Source organism: Bos javanicus, chromosome 9 (genome assembly GCF_032452875.1).
Source record: "Bos javanicus breed banteng chromosome 9, ARS-OSU_banteng_1.0, whole genome shotgun sequence".
In the NCBI taxonomy this organism is placed as follows: domain Eukaryota; kingdom Metazoa; phylum Chordata; class Mammalia; order Artiodactyla; family Bovidae; genus Bos; species Bos javanicus.
In genome coordinates, this window is record NC_083876.1 from 42,805,260 (window position 1) to 42,822,484 (window position 17,225).

The window sequence follows — 17,225 nt, forward strand, 5'->3', positions numbered from 1 at the left end:
TCCTCTCTCTGACTTTGGAGAAACAGCAACTTATGCTAGTGAAATTGGTGGGGAAAAAGTAGATTTAATTCATATGAATTCTAGAAAGTGGGTAAAGGGAATTACAAAAATTGAGATTGCTGAAGTGTACAATAAGATTGCCATAATCAGTATATTTCTACCTCTCATGGCCAACCATGGTTCAACTCTGTCCATTTCAGAGGGTGTATTTTTGTAGAAAACAGGCTTTAAAAAAAATAAGTTTCTTTAAATGCCAAGCATATGGAAGAAATGCTTCTCTTGCTCTTTTTTCTAGTCTTCAGGTTTCTGACATAGACAATTCAGAGAAGTATCTATTTTGCATAATGGCATTTGACCTTGGACTTCCCTGGTGGCTCAGACGGTAAAGCATCTGTCTACGGTGCGGGAGACCTGGGTTCGATCCCTGGGTCGGGAAGACCCCCTGGAGAAGGAAATGGCAATCCGCTCCAGTAGTCTTGCCTGGAAAATCCCATGGACAGAGGAGCCTGGTAGGCTGCAGTCCATGGGGTCTCAAAGAGTCGGACACGACTGAGCGACCTCACTGTCTCTTTCACTTCACTTTTACCCGCAAAAGACATTTCATTGCTTTTTGGCACCAAAAGGGTAAAGTTCAAGGTTTTAATGAGATAATAAATTTTAAAAGAACATAATATTTTGTCTTATTTCTAGTACACATCTCAAACATGTATTACTTTTATTTTATATGCAAGGAAGCAGATTCAGACTATAAATATAGTGTCTGTTTAATACTTGGCTATGTTAGCATCATATGATAAGAAAAAACTGGAAAATTATTCTGAGAATTTTGAAACTGTGATTTTATAATAGCATTCTGACTTCTCTAAGTGATATGAAGATAGTTTCCTTTATCATTACAATATATGACACCTCCCTTAGGTTCTGTGCATATTTATTCTAGTCATGAAAATCTACACTTGAGTGGGTTATATGAAGAAAAGAATATTAATCCTGGGTGTCAAACCACAGAGGATGAAAACAATTAATTGAATGATTTCCACAAGTAAAATACTGATGACAAGACTCTTCTCCACCCACCCTTTCTTCACGCAGTGGACCTGTACACGGCGCCCCTTTCTTTGTCTCTTACTATGCATTACTCAGTTCATTTCACCTCAGGCAGTCTTCAGAATGTATACACATCCTCTTTAATTGTTTTCCTTCAGTTTTTCGTTTTCCTTTTACCTGTTATTTCAGAAAAATTGTCATCCACCTTTTTGCCTTCTCTTTACTTTTTTCAAGAGGAAAAATAAACCAACAAAGTTTACTTGGAGTTGGAAGAACTAAAACTTGGTATATAAAAGGAAAATTATAATAGAAATGAAATAGGCATGGGAAAGAACCAGTGTATCTATCCTCATTCTCTTACTGAACCAAATTTCCCTGTAACTATCAGCATTTAAAGATCATTTTTAAATATTTCATATTTAGTTTTGTTTTTCTATTTGTTTAGTTGCAGGTATTGGAAGATTGTGGTTTTCTATCCAATTTTTTATTACAGGCATAAGGTATTTCTAATATTATGGACTAAATAAGCTTTTGTGGGTTGCCCTGGAAACCGAGCCATCATATATAACCTTATATTTTGGGAAAATGTAGTATGAGCTCCAAAAAATTTACTTATAGATAAAAAATTTTAAATGTGTTACAGTTGTAATCTCATGCCTGCTATATTAAATTAATACTGAATTTGGATACCATAAGCAAAAGAAAATTTAAGAGCATCCAAAAGGATCCATGTGACTACTTTTCATTAATTATAGTGATATAACTTTGGTTTTAGCATTTCCATCATTTTCTTCTGAGTTGTAAATACCCAACGAAAAAATTCACTCTAAGCCCAAGTTGGCTTACAGGGCCTTAACCCAGAAGCAAATTTTATTTATTTAGCAATAGTGATTGGGAAGAGCCCTTTTCTGGCAGCTAATGACCTACTGGAGGACTTGTGTGCCCAAGGCAAAGCTGAAGGCCATTAGCCCAACTGGTCATTAACTGACAAATGCCTGACCCTGAGGTCATTTCTGATATCATAAATTGTGAAAACATTAAAGTGGGTTGTTGGAAAGTATGGTTGTGCCAAGGAACTTTCTTTTTAAGAATTTAGAAAATACATTGAGTTGTTTGCTGTTATTCATGTGGCTTAATTGTCTTTGTTCTTTGTTCAAGTCAGATATCAATAAACACTAAAACTATACTGTGTGTGTCTGTCTAATCTTTAGTTTTTGAAGGACAGTTTTCCTATTTAGAATATCAGATTAATTACTTTATTGCTAAGCAGCTACACTCTTGTGGATTACTTATGTTTTCATAATGTGTTAAGCTTTATAGCATTTATCTATTTTATATTCCTTAGTGATGTCATATAAAGCTACAAAGAGACGTGGAAATAGCCCTGATGTTGAAGTGTGTAGACCTACTTCCTATCTCTACCTTGTTTAAAAAAGATAGTCATTTAACATTGGACAACTCATTTTATCTCTCAGAATTCCAGATGAAACCTTTTTCTCCAGATTGTTTATCTAATGTCTTAATACACCATTTTGGAAATGAAATTAGCAACTTCATAATGTAGAATATATAATAGTTATTAAAATTACTACCAGTTATTAAAATACTAACAGCTTATACTTTTGAGTATTTACTATGTAGTAGACACTGTTGTGATTTTTGTATATTAACCTATATAACTTCTCCCAAGACAAAGGAAAGAGCTAATTTCCTTGTGATAACAGTGCTAATAAGTGGTAGAGTTGCTGTCTAAATCCAGGCAATCCAGCTTTGAAATCCTCATGCTTAACTGAAGAAGAAAACAAACAAAGAAAGAACCACAATAGCTTTTTTGCCAGAAATTTTGCACTTAGAGATATTGGAATTTATAATATCTTAAACAATTAGTGGTTTTTAAATAAACATTTCAATAAAAATATCAATAAGCCTTTATAAAACATTTTAGAGAAACAACTACTAAGCAAAGGCAACTTGTTTTCTTAGTTTCCTCATCTATAAAAGCAGCATTATTTCCATCCCCTGCCTCCTTGCCAGTTCCAATATTCTGCAATTCTGAGTGTTGTGGGAAAAACTCAAAAGCTACAACATACAACCAGATTCTGAAAAAGACTTTCAATATAAAGAAAAGCAATCAAGAAAACTTTGTAATAAAATCAGAGGTGTAGTAGAAAAATCAAAATGTTTTGTAACTATCAGAGATCTTGAGATTGGACATGCGTATTTCAGCAATCTAAAGTAATACCCCAAATTTATGCACTCATCTTTATGGCTGATTTGTGATGAGAAACTTATATTTTGTGATGAGAAGCTTCACTTTTTCAAGTAGTTTAAGCCATAAGGTGGTATACAAATGAAAACAGCAATTGAACAGAGTGGTAATTGTGCAAATTTATTTTGAAATAGTTAAGATTTATACAGTGAATTCACACATTAGAACAGTATTGATAATTCAACAAAAATTTTTGTTCATGTGCTAAGCATTCGAGATAGAGATATCAGTTTAAAAGTCAATTGTGTATCTTTATAAATTAGAGAATTTCTAACCCAAGGGTATTCATTATTTGATTCAAGGGAACAATGCAGCTAGTCTCAATTCTCACTACCTAATTTTTTTAAAAGGAGGGGAAAATGGATTGTCTTAATTTTCTAGAATGCAGTATTAGTAGGGCCCATTATTTTTAGAATTTCACTGAATCACAGATTTTGAAGAACTGTGAAGGTATTTGGAAGAAATACAATTTCAGTTTTAGACAAGATGCATGGGTTTTTAACACATATGAGCCATGCTTTTATTTCTGTGACTGCTTTTGAAGTGCAGACCTTGGGACGTCTCTAAATTACAAACATCTGCCTTTCATGTGGCCCAGTTTGAACAGGAACTGATTATGCTGAAAGGTGAACTGTGTTACCCAATAGGACATGGTATCCCTGGAATTTACAAGATGTATATGTGAATCCCAGAAAAATGCTGAAGTTTTTAACTCGTTGGCCAAATGTGGTCTAAGCCAATTTGTTTTCATAAATCTAATGCAATTAAAGCTAATAGTCAACATCAGTAATATAAACCAACAAGATTGATATGTACCCTAACAGAATATACCCTACAGTACCCAAGAATGATTCTGTTTTATCCTGCCTCTGTTTATACTCAGTTGATTTACTTGTTTTTGGTATAAAGTGATAAATTAACACCTTTACAAATATATTTCAGAATAACAATGTTTAAACTGCATATGAAAAATTTGGGGATTTTGCAATTAACATGGCTAACCAAGGGGCTTCCCTGGTGGCTCAGTGGTAAAGAATCTTCCTGCCAGTGCAGGAGACATGGGTTCAATCCCTGATCCAGGAAGATCCCGTATGCTGCTGAGCTACTAAGCCTGTGTGCCACAGCTGTTGAACCTGTGCTGTAGTGCCCCAGAGCTGCAACTACTGAAGCCCGCGTGCCCTGGAGCCCATGCTGCACAAGAAAAGCCACTGCAATGAGAAATCTGTGCACCACAAGGACAAGCAGCCCCCACTCACTGCCACTAGAGAAAAGCCCATGCAGCGAAGAAAACCCAGCACAGCCCAAAATAAATAATTAATAATAAGTTAAAAAAATTTTAAAAGATGGCTAAGGTATGAGCTATACATGACATTATCAGCATGATATAATGGTTCAAACCACATATCAAAATATGAGTCATATATGACAAGCTATGAGCTATTCATGACATATCAGCATGATGTGAGATAATGGTTCAAACCACAGATCACATCCTGCTTATTGGTGGGTGGTGAAATCGATTTAGTAAGTAACTATTAACACCTTTTTTTTTTTATGAAATACAAAAGAAAATAGGAATAATTAAACCTTTGTTTTATAAAGCTTTTCATTCATTTTTATACATATGCATGTATACATGTACTGTGTCATGATGTAAAATACAGTTCTTACTCTGGGTTACCATTTAAAAATTTTGAAATCCAGTACTACCAGGCAGTGTCCTAGCCAGCAGCATCCTCAGTTGCATGAAATACTCTACTATGATTCTGGTGTTCTGAAGAGTCACACTGTGAACTTCTCAAAAGTGGAATTAACTTTTCAATAAAATCATACTTGGAAAACACCACTTAACATCACTGAGAGGGCCCTCAAATGAAGAAGCAGTGAAAGCAAAATGTAGGTTATTGGCCACATGGGGAAAAGTGTGCAGATCACTGAAATGGCAGACATTATTTTCTTCAGAGAAAGTCCAGTCATAACAAGGTATGTTTTTGTTGTTATTAGTCACTCAGTCATGTCTGACTCTGCACCACATGGGCTGCAGCACACCAGGCTTCCCTGTCCTCACTATCTCCTGGAGTTTGCTCAAACTCATGTCCATTGAGTCGATGATGCTCTCCAACCATCTTATCCTCTATCATCCCCTTCTCTTCCTGCCCTCAGTCTTTCCTGGCATCAGAGTCTTTTCTAATGAATCGACTCTTCGCATTAGGTGGACAAAGTATTGGAGCTTCAGTTTCAGCATCAGTCCTTCCAATGAATATGCAAAAGCATCTCCTTTTTCTTTATTTCTTCTGAAAAGTTTGATCTTGATGTCAGCATTTTAAATTACCCGCCACTTTTTCAGGAACCTAATTATTTGGAAGGAAAGTTATGACCAACCTAGATAGCATATTCAAAAGCAGAGACATTACTTTGCCAACAAAGGTCCATCTAGTCAAGACTATGGTTTTTCCAGTGGTCATGTATGGATGTGAGAGTTGGACTGTGAAGAAAGCTGAGCGCCGAAGAATTGATGCTTTTGAACTGTGGTACTGGAGAAGACTCTTGAGAGTCCCTTGGACTGCAAGCAGATCAAACTAGTCCATCCTAGAGGAGACCAGTCCTGGGTGTTCATTGGAAGGACTGATGCTGAGGCTGAAACTCCAATACTTTGGCCACCTCATGCGAAGAGTTGACTCATTGGAAAAGACCCTGATGCTGGGAGGGATTGGAGGCAGGAGGAGAAGGGGACGACAGAGGATGAGATGGCTGGATGGCATCACCGACTCGATGCACATGAGTTTGGGTGAACTCCGGGAGTTGGTGATGGACAGGGAGGCCTGGCATGCTATGATTCATGGGGTTGCAAAGAGTCGGACACGACTGAGCCACTGAACTGAATTATTGTTTAAATAAATGATATTTGTCACTGCTCAGTGACAAACACAGCCTATCATACACCCTCATTCAAAAAGTAAGCAACTTTTGAATTACTTTTGTATTGCTAATAAAAGAAATCCACATTTTTGGCTAATTGGCTATAACTTACTGCACAGGCCTCCCTGGTGGCTCAGACCGTAAGGAAACCTCCTGCAATGCAGGAGACCCGGGTTCAATCCCTGGGTCAGGAAGATCCCCTGGAGAAGGGGATGGCAACCCACTCCAGTATTGCTGCCTAGAAAATCCCATGGACAGAGGAGCCTGGTGGGCTACAGTGCATGGGGTCACAAAGAGTCGGACACAACTGAGTGACTAACACACATACAATTGCACATTGTAATTGACATTCCTTACAAATGTGCACAGTATAGGTGCACATTTAGGTATTTCTGATCCTGGGGCTTACTGTTGATACAGTTACCTCTTACCTAGATAAGCAAACTGAGCCCCTAAGAAGTGATGCACTGGCCCAAGGTCATGCAGCTCATCTGTGTATTATCCTTCTAGGTGATCAAAGACAAATAAATGGCCTTTTTCTCTGTATGGCCATCACTTCTCTCACTAATACAGTACCAGGTACATAGTAGGCTATCAACACATGTTTTTGAAATGAGTGCACTACCCAATGTAATATTAAATTTCAAACTTTATATGCAAGCCATTTCCCTGAACTTGTGGACTATTTGTTTTATCAGCTGTGATTTTTTACTTTTCTGTAGTTCACTGAATTTTCATGAACCCTTTTGACAAATGTTACCAGTAGTTAGAGTTTATAAACCAATGTATCAGCTGTTCTAAATTAAAAATTAAGATTATCAATTTGCTTAGTTTTTGCTGCACCTGTCCTACTGGTAGTGCCATTTCTCTCTCTGCTCTTCCCCCTTAGCCAGAAAGAACTTCCAGCTCACTTGAACAGATTGCCATCCCTCCCACAAATAAGCACGGCCTTACACATTTGGCAGCATTGAAAAGACTCCCTTCAAAAAGCCGAGTTAGAAGCTTCTTCCAGAACTCCTGTGAGTTAGTGGTGTGTTTGCTACAACAGACTTTTTATCATTGTCTTCATTAAACCTGGTCCTTGTCTGGTAGGAAGGAGTGGAGAGAACCGTTCTTTCATAGCCTTCATCAATGGCTTATTAAAGCCACTCATTTATACTAATCAGCATACAGATTAGGGCTCATCTGGGTGGTTTGTGCCCAGGTGGTGAGTGAGCAGATTCACCCTATATTTGGCCACTGCTGCTGCTCCCCATGTTCTTCAGAGATTGCTTCTCCACTGAAGCTGCCAGCCTGGAAGCTCTGGCCAGGTACTGAGGACTGAATCCACCTGGAACCAGATAGTTTGCTTACACCCAGTTTGTAAATGATGAAGTGCTTTACAAATGTTAGATATTACTGGCCTCTATGGGAGAGCGCTCATCCTTTACCAGTCCTCCTGTACTTTACCTTGGTGATATAAGTAAATCTTTCATCTTTAAAAGCATCTCTCAAATACTTTGTGCTCCATTTGAATGTAGAGGAATAGAAGTGTGAAGCAAGTGGCTCTGATTACTGTTAGCAGGCTATTTGGCATCCTTTACCTATAAAAGTATTTTTCTGTAAAATGTTTTCACTGAAAATATAATTTCTGTGGCTTAAAAAAAAATTCTTGACAATATCCCTTCAAATGCCAAAGCTCTTTGAAAAGGACGTATTTGCACCAAGTCCATCTTTTGTTCCTCCCAAGAATTAATTCTCCCTCAAGGGTGTTTTACCTTTGCTACCGCTTCATGCTTTGCTATTTGTTCCTAGGGGCTGGGGGAGGAATGCAATAAATTTGTGCATAATTAATGCCATGAGCACGGCAGATGCATGCACACACATGACTGTTTCCTTTGCTAGCAGCTGTTAAGAGTACTAAAGGCTGAGGGGCTGTGTGTTCTTTTGCTTCCCAGATAGCATGATGGATCATACATTGTCCTGTCATTCCAAACTGTAGTAAAAAAAAATCATTAAAATAACCTTCCAGTGCAAGTTTTTGAAAGGTATAAAATCTTTATAAATTATAAAGATTATAAATAGATTATAAGACTATTATAAATAGTCTCCACAGTTTTAATATACCAGGCAGATTAAGTACATAGCGACCTTTTTAAAGTGAATTAAAATACAATTATACCACCTTCTTATATAAACTCAGATAGCTTATGATGGCTTAAGTTTCAGTTGAGCCACATCAGTTTAGAATTAACATTTTTCCAAAGATGTGGTTGCATTTTACTTTAAATTTAGAATAGGCACTCCTTTGCTGAAACCAAAGTGGTCTGGTTTACTAGTGAAACATCTACAACTCTGTTGAGTCTGTTCCATCTGTCAAATGCTAACTGACAGTACTCCTGAATCACATTTATTGAGAAGGGCACAAGTTGTCTGCACAGAATGCTTATTACCAGTTCCTGATCTTATTTTTGCGAATCCAGGGACTTTCTGTTGCTATATTCCGTAAATCAATTTGTGGACACAGCTTAGCTTGAAGCCTTTCTGAGGCTAAAGCAGGGTGTGCTTCCTCCTGTCCCTCTGCCTTAGAAGTAGGTTTTCTGTTGTATCTGATTATAAAGGTAAGATATATAAAGGGGGGAGAATATGTAATACATTATATAGTAAGTGATTATAAATTTAAGCAAATTAGAAAAGTTGAAAAAAATTTAATTAAAAACATCTAGACTCTTACCACTTACAGATTACATTATTATTATTATTATTTTGTTGTATCAGACTTTTCTCAGCATACATAAACATTGATTGAGCTGATTTTTTTAAAAAGAATACCTGTCATGTTATTCTATTTTGTAACCAGCTTTTCTTTTTCTTTTCCTTAAGAATATGTTACCGACATCTTTGTAGAGCAGTGAGTGAGGATGCCACCTCCTACTTCTCTCAATTTCTAATTTTTAAGATGACAATTTTATTATAGCTTAGGGCATAATAATCACAACACTTTAGTTTTTCAGTTGAAAAAATTGTTGAATTGTGGTTATCCTTGCCAAAAGATAAAGAATGAAGCAATGACATATTCCCCTGCAACTGGTAAAATTTGTCCCGTGAATTAACCATTTAACAAAGCCATTCCAAAGATCACTTATATCGGATCTGTAATTGTGCTAAGGTTCAGCTGCATCTAAAAAATACCTAATCTTTAATCTTCGGTGAGAGAATAGTGATTAAAATGGGAAAAGATCAACATTTTGCTTGAGAACAGCAATTTGATGTCCACTTCATTTCTTATGCAGCCTTCTCCCTGGTAGCCAAAAACAAGGTGGCAGGAGAAACCAGCTCATAACACTGACATGGGGAATGGTTACGACTTCTGGCTCACTGAGATCTAAGGCGTTACTTAGAAGATTGGAGATAGTGTATGACATTGCCGCAGAGTCAGACTTAAACACATGACACAATCCATTTTTGTGCAAAAAGCAGTTTTGCATCTGCCTGTACAGGTAAGCTATTCTGCTGTTCTCACAACCTCTAGAAATGAAGAAACATGTTTCCTGTTTGATTACTCTGTAGGCAGTAATAAACTCTCTAAAGTTTATTATAAAATAAACTTTATATTATTGATAATGACAGTCATATAGTCTGAAATAGTGATTCAAAAAACTGTAAGTCAGTGTTAGAGACCTCTGATTTTGGTTAAAATAGTCTTTTCATGTGTTCAGTTGTTGAATTAAAACCCACTTTCTTCCCAAATATCTGGACACACTTTAATCTTGGTTTCCATGCTGTGCCTTTCATCTGTCTAACTTATATTGTACACTCCCTGAGACTATGTTCCAGATTCCCTTCTAAGTGCTCTACATACTTACTCATTAGAGAAGGAAGGAAGCAATATGGTCAATTATGCCGTTATTGTTTGTTGCAACTTTGCACTTAAACCTGTTATTGTTCTGAATTCAATATATATGAGTTATTTCCAAGTATTAGAGCCCTTCAAGACCAGAATTTAGCAGTGTGACCTTTAATTGACCCAACTAGGACTTCTTTGCCAGTTGGTGGAGTGGGCTGCCAGTCATTATAGTTTAAAAAATGGAAATGACTTAAAGTGGTTTAAAAAATAGAAATAGTTTCATTATAATTTCAGATATTAGAACCAAGAGGGATTGTGTACAAAAAGTTTCACAAAGAAAGTGATCATTAAAGTTTAGTTGGAGGGAAAGGTCCATGTGAAGAGAACAGATTAAAAATAATATCATGAGCAAAGATGTCTCATCAGTTTACAAAAAAAGCAGTTTTCAAATTAATTTCTTCATTATAAATACTAAGATTTGCATTTGTAAACTCAGGATTTTATTTGTTTATTTATTTATTTTTTAACTCAGGATTTTAGAACTGGAAGAAACTTCAAGGAATTATGCTTTGCAACTGCCGCCCCCCCCCCCCCATTTAATAGTTGAGGAAAACCAAGATTCAGAGAAATAATTGATTTGCCCCAAATCTCACAATGAAATTGGTAGTTAACGCCTTGCAGTAAAATTTAGATCTTCTCCCTTGTAGTGTTTTGCTTTATTTCATTACAGCTCTCTAATCTGTTGGGCTTCTGAGGGTGGCTAACTTCGGGGGTCTTTTTAGCCTATCTTTTTCTAATAGAAAGTATTTGCTTGCCCCGCCTATCCTCCTCTGCCCAAGGGCTTGGAACAGTAGTCCTTGAATCCTTCTCAGGGTCACTTCTATCTAAAGCACCGAAGTGTGGCAGTTAGGCTATAGGTTCTTCTCTGGCTATCATTATCCTTGCTACTGTAAATTTTAGATAGGTTGCCTAAACAAATCATTCCTCAAGAATCTGAGGCAGGAATTGGGGATGGAGGGGAGAGCTCATTAAGCAAGTGCCTTTTTAAAAAATTATTTACTTACTTACTGCTGTGCTATGTCTTTGCTGCTGCATGGTCAGTGGCTTCTCGTTGCAGAGCATGGGCTTCAGTAGTTGTGGTGCCTGGGCTCAGTAGTTGTGGCTCCTGGGTTAGAGCACAGGCTCAATAGTTGTGGCACGTGGGCTTAGTTGCTGCATGGCGTTTGGGATCTTCCCAGATCAGGGATTGAACCCATGTCTCCTGTATTGGCAGGTGGATTCTTTACCACTGAGCCACCAGAGAAGCCCCCGGTGCCTTCTTATATTTAAGTACAGTAAATATCTAAACAGGTGAATGCCTATAGTAGTAAGCCATGTAATGAACAAAAAAGATCGGATCATTAAATGTTCTTATTAACATATATACGGGCTGATAGCCCTATCATCTTCCTAGAAATATTTGTGGTTCTAAAGGAGAATGGTACACATCTTTTTGGGGTATAATTTTAAAAGTAAACATTTAAAACAGTGGAAAGATACTTAAGTGTGTGCTGGATAAGTCACTTTTGTCTGGGACACAAGCAGCTCCCTTAGGCTATTCTGCTTTTTATACTCTCCTACCTTCCTGGACTTGTTAACCAAAGCGAGTCCAAAGTTTTTTCTTTGATGGCTGTTGTTGGCAATGGAGGTATTATATTCTGCTTAAGCAAGGATGGTCATTTGGAAGTACAGGTCACTTATAAATTATAAATTTGTAAATACAGGTATATTTGCTAATTGCATTAACAGAAAAAGAATCAGAAAATAAAATGTTTTTGTTGCTTCTTCCTGGTCTGGAATTTCAGAAAGTAAGGGAACACAATTCTGGTTATCCAAAACCCAAGTCCACTGTTAAAATTAGTGTCGGAGTTTCTTTTTGTAAATCCCTCTTCACTTTACCAGTGCTGATCTCAGACCTCAAACTGTTTCAAAACCATAACATTCTTAGTGACTGATTGATCTGTATTATGTGTCCAGCCATCAGAGGGACCTTGGGATGTTGCTTGTGTAAACTGTAATCCAATCTGATGCTGTGCATTTAGTTACAGTCTTTCATAGACCTATTGGCGATACTCTATCCTCCTGGATTTGAGAGCAGAGCTTATCTGATACCTTCAGGGGGAAAAAAAATCCATTCATTTTTCTCTTTTCCCCACTTAAATAACTCAACACATCTGGTAACACTGTAGGATCATTGTCCTTGTAGTTCCTCTGCAGCTTATATTGCTACAATATTTCTTAAGTATTTGGTTACCTAAAGGGCAATGCGATTGAAAAAAAAAAAAAGACTTTGTATAGGTCTTACAAATTAACCCATCTGCAGAGCTAGAAAAAAAATATCCCTTTAATCAGCAAAATTTCCATATCAGCAGCCTTGTGTGTGTTATGCAGGATGAATGTAAATATAAATTTGGAGATAAATGCTTATGTGTTAAAATTTTAAAGCATACCTTTCTACAAATTAATGTCATTTACCTCTAAGAAAATGTTTATTAAATCCAAGGTACCTGAGGTTGAAGTAACTTGTTGTTTGAGTCTGTATCCTTTGGCTTAATAATGTCTTCAATTACAAGAATGATAAAAGCTGAAACAAAATCCTTTAATTCAATCAGAACTAAGCTAAATTTTAGGAAGCCAAGAGTGGGAATTTGATATAAGACTGCATAACATAGAGAGCTAAATATACAAGATAATAAGACTTGGTAAGAAACAGATAGGGTTTCCTTGAGAATTGTTGTTTGAAATGACTGCATTGAACATTATAATAAATACCACTATTTTATCCTCTTGAATTATGGTTTATGCAAACAGCTCTAAATTGTACAGTAGTTCCAAGGAGACCATTGCTGTTTTCTGCTTGTTTTTCATTCTGGAACAAGTTCAAAGCTGTTGATGTTGTTTGATTTTTTAAATAGTCTAAGCCTTGAAAATAATACAGGTTAGATGAATACAATTTTACTATTACAGTTCTATTAAAATTTTCAGTGTTGTAGTACATTTGACCCAAAGGCCCTATACCAAATATATCCACAGCACATTTTTAGTGCACCAGAATGAACACATTAGAAAGGTTAACTGTTCTTTTGCTTTTGCTTTTCTTTCTGTGTTAAGTATGAAAATTGGCATTGTGATGGCTCCCAGAATGGCGATATTGAAAAAGTATCCACCTGACAGAAACAAACATTCAGAAAATAAATTGGGTTCAGATTTTATTCATTATCTGAAATTTAAACTTATGTTCAATATGACTGTTACTGGTTTTTCACATATTAGTTAAATGCTATGCTTGTAAGATTTTTTTTGTTTGTTTGAATTGTGACTGGAAAAATTGGATCACAGCTCTAATATCCAGGTGGACAATGCCATTTGCCAGGATTTTTGTGCATAATCCCCCCTTTTTTTTCTATCAAACACAATACTCCCTTGCAACTGAGCCTCCTGAGGCAGTCTGAGGTAAAAATGGGGATACATTTTTTAAATTCTTCTGATTTTTTTCTTGTTTTCTTGTTTTTTAGGTTGTGGAACTTTTAGCAAGTGCTCTTATGGATTTGGTACAAGGAGTATACTATGAAAATTCTACTTTAGCAAAGGTAAGGATTTGGTACTCATTATAAAATGTTAGATTAAAAACCCTCATGGCAGAACTAGAATTGAGCGAAAATGTCATTCTTGTTTTGTGTTTAGATTAGTGTTTTGGCTACAAATTCATGGCCATACGCTTAGTACATAGCAGATTTAGCCAATTAAAACAACCTCTTATCCTCTGGCTGGATTCACAGTCTGCTCCGTCTGCAGCAGCCCAGTAGACACCAGGATGCTTCTGGCTGGCAGGTAGCACTGTCAATAAGGCAGACAGGCTGGAGAAGCAGCTCATGGTGAGGTGCTGGACCCAGGCTTTCCTCGGAAGAAGAGGCTTTCCGTGTCCCAAAAGTGTGGATGTGATCCCAAGAAGGTGACCTGTTGGGGGCATAAGGGAGGAATGTCTTTTATATCCAAGATCTAGAATTTACTGCACTATTAGATTCTCTATGATAAGATGTAGAGTGATTGCACAGTTGGATTATTTTGATTAATTTTATAGATCTAGAATTAAGGTTTTTTGACTCATTTAGCAGGACATCTCAAAAAGGGTTATGTTTTATTTCCTTAAAATGCAGTTATTTCATTTCAGCAGGATATTGAATATGAAGCAATTGCTTCATTGACCACCACCATCATTTAACATGTTATATGCTATTATAAGGGACTCCTTTATTAGTGTTTCATTATTCTAACTTCTTTAGCTTTCTGCATTAGCAAGATTCCACTCACTAAAATTAGGAAAAATATGCATGTATGCACATCTTAAGCTTTTTGACATTTCCATTTGAAAAAAAAGAAAGATAAATTTTACTGGAAGTGAAACATAGGGCATGAGCAACCTGGATATGAAATTTTAAATTTAAAAGTATAACCCAGGGATTCTGGATGGCTCAGAGAGTGGTTAGTGAAATATGAAGAACGGTACCTTGAACATCTGCTAACATTTGGTTCAGGGAACACAGTTCCTGGCAGGCATATCTTAACTTCAGCTATGTAGCATAGTGCTGTGTGGTGACTGGCAGGATATATGACCACAGTAGACCCCATTGGCTGTGTTTTTCAAAAACATACCATGGTTCTCTGCCACGGCTGAGGGTAAATAGCAGTTTGTAAATGGAGGACCTGGTCTAGTTCCACTCATAAAAAGACACCTCACATAAAGTATGAGGAAGATGATGGTAGGTAAGCACATAATGGGCATCCCTGGTGGCTCAGTGGTAAAGCATCCACCTGCCAATGCAGGAGACCTGGGATTGAGCCCTGGGTTGGGAAGATCCCCTGGAGAAGGAAATAGCAACCCATTCTAGCAATCTTGCTTGGGAAATCCCATGGACAGAGGACCCTGGCAGGCTTCAATCCACAGGGTCGAACAGTGTCCAACACAACTTAGCAACTAAACAACAACAAGCACGTAACACTATGGTAAGTAATTCATGAGTGTCTTCCTTGAAGTCTTCACAGTAATCCTGCTAGCAGAGACTACTGCTCTGCCCATTTTACATCTGTGAAAACTGAGGCTTAGAAAAGATTAATGTACCCATAGTCATACAACTTGCCAGTTGAGATTTGAACTTAAGAACTCAGCTCTTAACCTCTCATCCTGTACCTTAATGAAACCTGATCTGCAAGCATGCCTCTGCCATACCTGAGATCCCACCATATATGATGATTGCAGTGACCTCTTCTGGCAGTTTTGGAGAAGGAAATGGCAACCCACTCCATTATTCTTGCCTGGAAAATTCCACAGACAGAGGAGCCTGGCGGGCTGCAGTCCGTGGGGTCACAAAGAGTCAGACATGACTGAGTGTGCATGCATGCTTCTGGCAGCATTGTTTTTCCCCTGGGATATTTCTTAGGTGTTTATTGGGATTCCCTGGTGGCTCAGATGGTAAAGCGTCTGCCTGCCTAGATAATTCCATGGATGGAGGTGTTATTAGGTTGGTGCAAAACTATTTATGGTTTTGCATTGTCAAAATTTGCTGTTTGTTATTGAATACGTTCTTAAATAAATGTGATTATGTTATATATCGGGCTTCCCTAGTGGCTCAGCTGGTAAAGAATCTGCCTGCAATGCAGGAGACCTGGGTTCGATTCCTGGGTTTGGAAAAACCCCTGGAGTAGGGAACGGCTACCCACTCCAGTGTTCTGGCCTAGAGAATTCCATGGGCTGTATAGTCCATGGGGTCACAAAGAGTCGGACACGACTGAGCAGCTTTCACTCACTCACTCATGTTATACATCATTTTAATGCGCATTTCTTGCTTTATATTTTTTGCTAATGACTTATTACTTGCTACTTATTTTATATTTATTTTAGACTGTGGAAATGATGTTAGACAAAAAGCAAATTCTAGCAGTTTTCTTATTTGAATTCCAAATGGCTTGGTTGTAAAGCAGCAGAGATCATTTGCAGCTTCCTTGGTGGCTTAGAGGGTAAAGCACCTGCCTGCAATGCAGGAGACCTGGGTTCAATCCCTGAGTCGGGAAGATCCCCTGGAGAAGGAAATGGCAACCCACTCCAGTACTGTTGCCTGGAAAATCCCATGGACAGAGGAGCCTGGGAGGCTGCAGTCCATGGGGTTGCAAAGAGTTGGACATGACTGAGTGACTTCACTTCACTTCAGCACATTTGGTCCAGGAACTGCTAATGAACATACAGTGCACTGGAGGTTCAAGAAGTTTTGCAAAGGAGACAAGAGCTTTGAAGATGAGGAGCGCAGTAGCCAGCCTTTGGAAGTTGACAACAACCAACTGAGAGCGATCGTTGAAGCTGATTCTCTTACAACTACACGAGAAGTAGCCAAAGAACTCTACGTACGCCATTCTATGATCATTCGGCATTTGAAGCAAATTGGAAAAGTGAAAAAGCTCCGTAAGTGGGTAGCTCATGAACTGACTGCAAATCAAAAAAGTTGTTCTTTTGAAGTGTCATATTTTCTTATTTTACACAACAACAACGAACCATTTCTTGATCGGATTGTGATGTGCAAAGAAAAGTGGATTTTATATGACAACCAGTGACGACCAGCTCAGTGGTTGGACCGAGAAGAAGCTCCAAAGCACCTCCCAAAGTCAAACTTGCATCAAAAAAAGTTCATCGTCACTATTTGATGGTCTGCTGCCTGTCTGATCCACTATAGCTATCTGAATCTTGGAGACACCATTACATCTGAGAAGTGTGCTCAGCAAATCGATGAGATGCACAAAAAACTGCAATGCGTGCAACTGGCATTGGTCAACAGAATCAGCCTAGTTCTTCTCCACGACAGCGCCTGACCGCATATCACACATTCAACACTTCAAAAGTTGAACAAATTGGACCACAAAGTTTTGCCTCATCCGCCACATTCACCTGCCCTCTTGCCAACCAACTACCACTTCTTTGTGTGTCTCGACAACTTTTTGCAGGGAAAACGCTTCCACAACCAGAAAGCAGAAATTGCTTTCCAAGAGTTCATCGAATCCCAAAGCACAGATTTTTATGCTACAGGAACAAACTTATTTCTTGTTGGCAAAATTGTGTTGATTGTAATGGTTCCTATT

General features: G+C 37.7%; 1 protein-coding gene across 3 annotated transcripts in view; it reads left to right on the forward strand.

Annotated features, from left to right (window-relative positions):
• The window catches only part of PDSS2 (decaprenyl diphosphate synthase subunit 2), a 276,054-nt gene that overhangs the window by 169,481 nt on the left and 89,348 nt on the right, over nt 1-17,225 (forward strand). For all 3 annotated transcript variants that reach the window (XM_061427670.1, XM_061427671.1, XM_061427669.1), the window contains exon 4: nt 13,616-13,690. In XM_061427670.1, the coding sequence (XP_061283654.1) occupies nt 13,616-13,690 (75 nt within the window). The remainder of the gene's footprint in view (nt 1-13,615; nt 13,691-17,225) is intronic.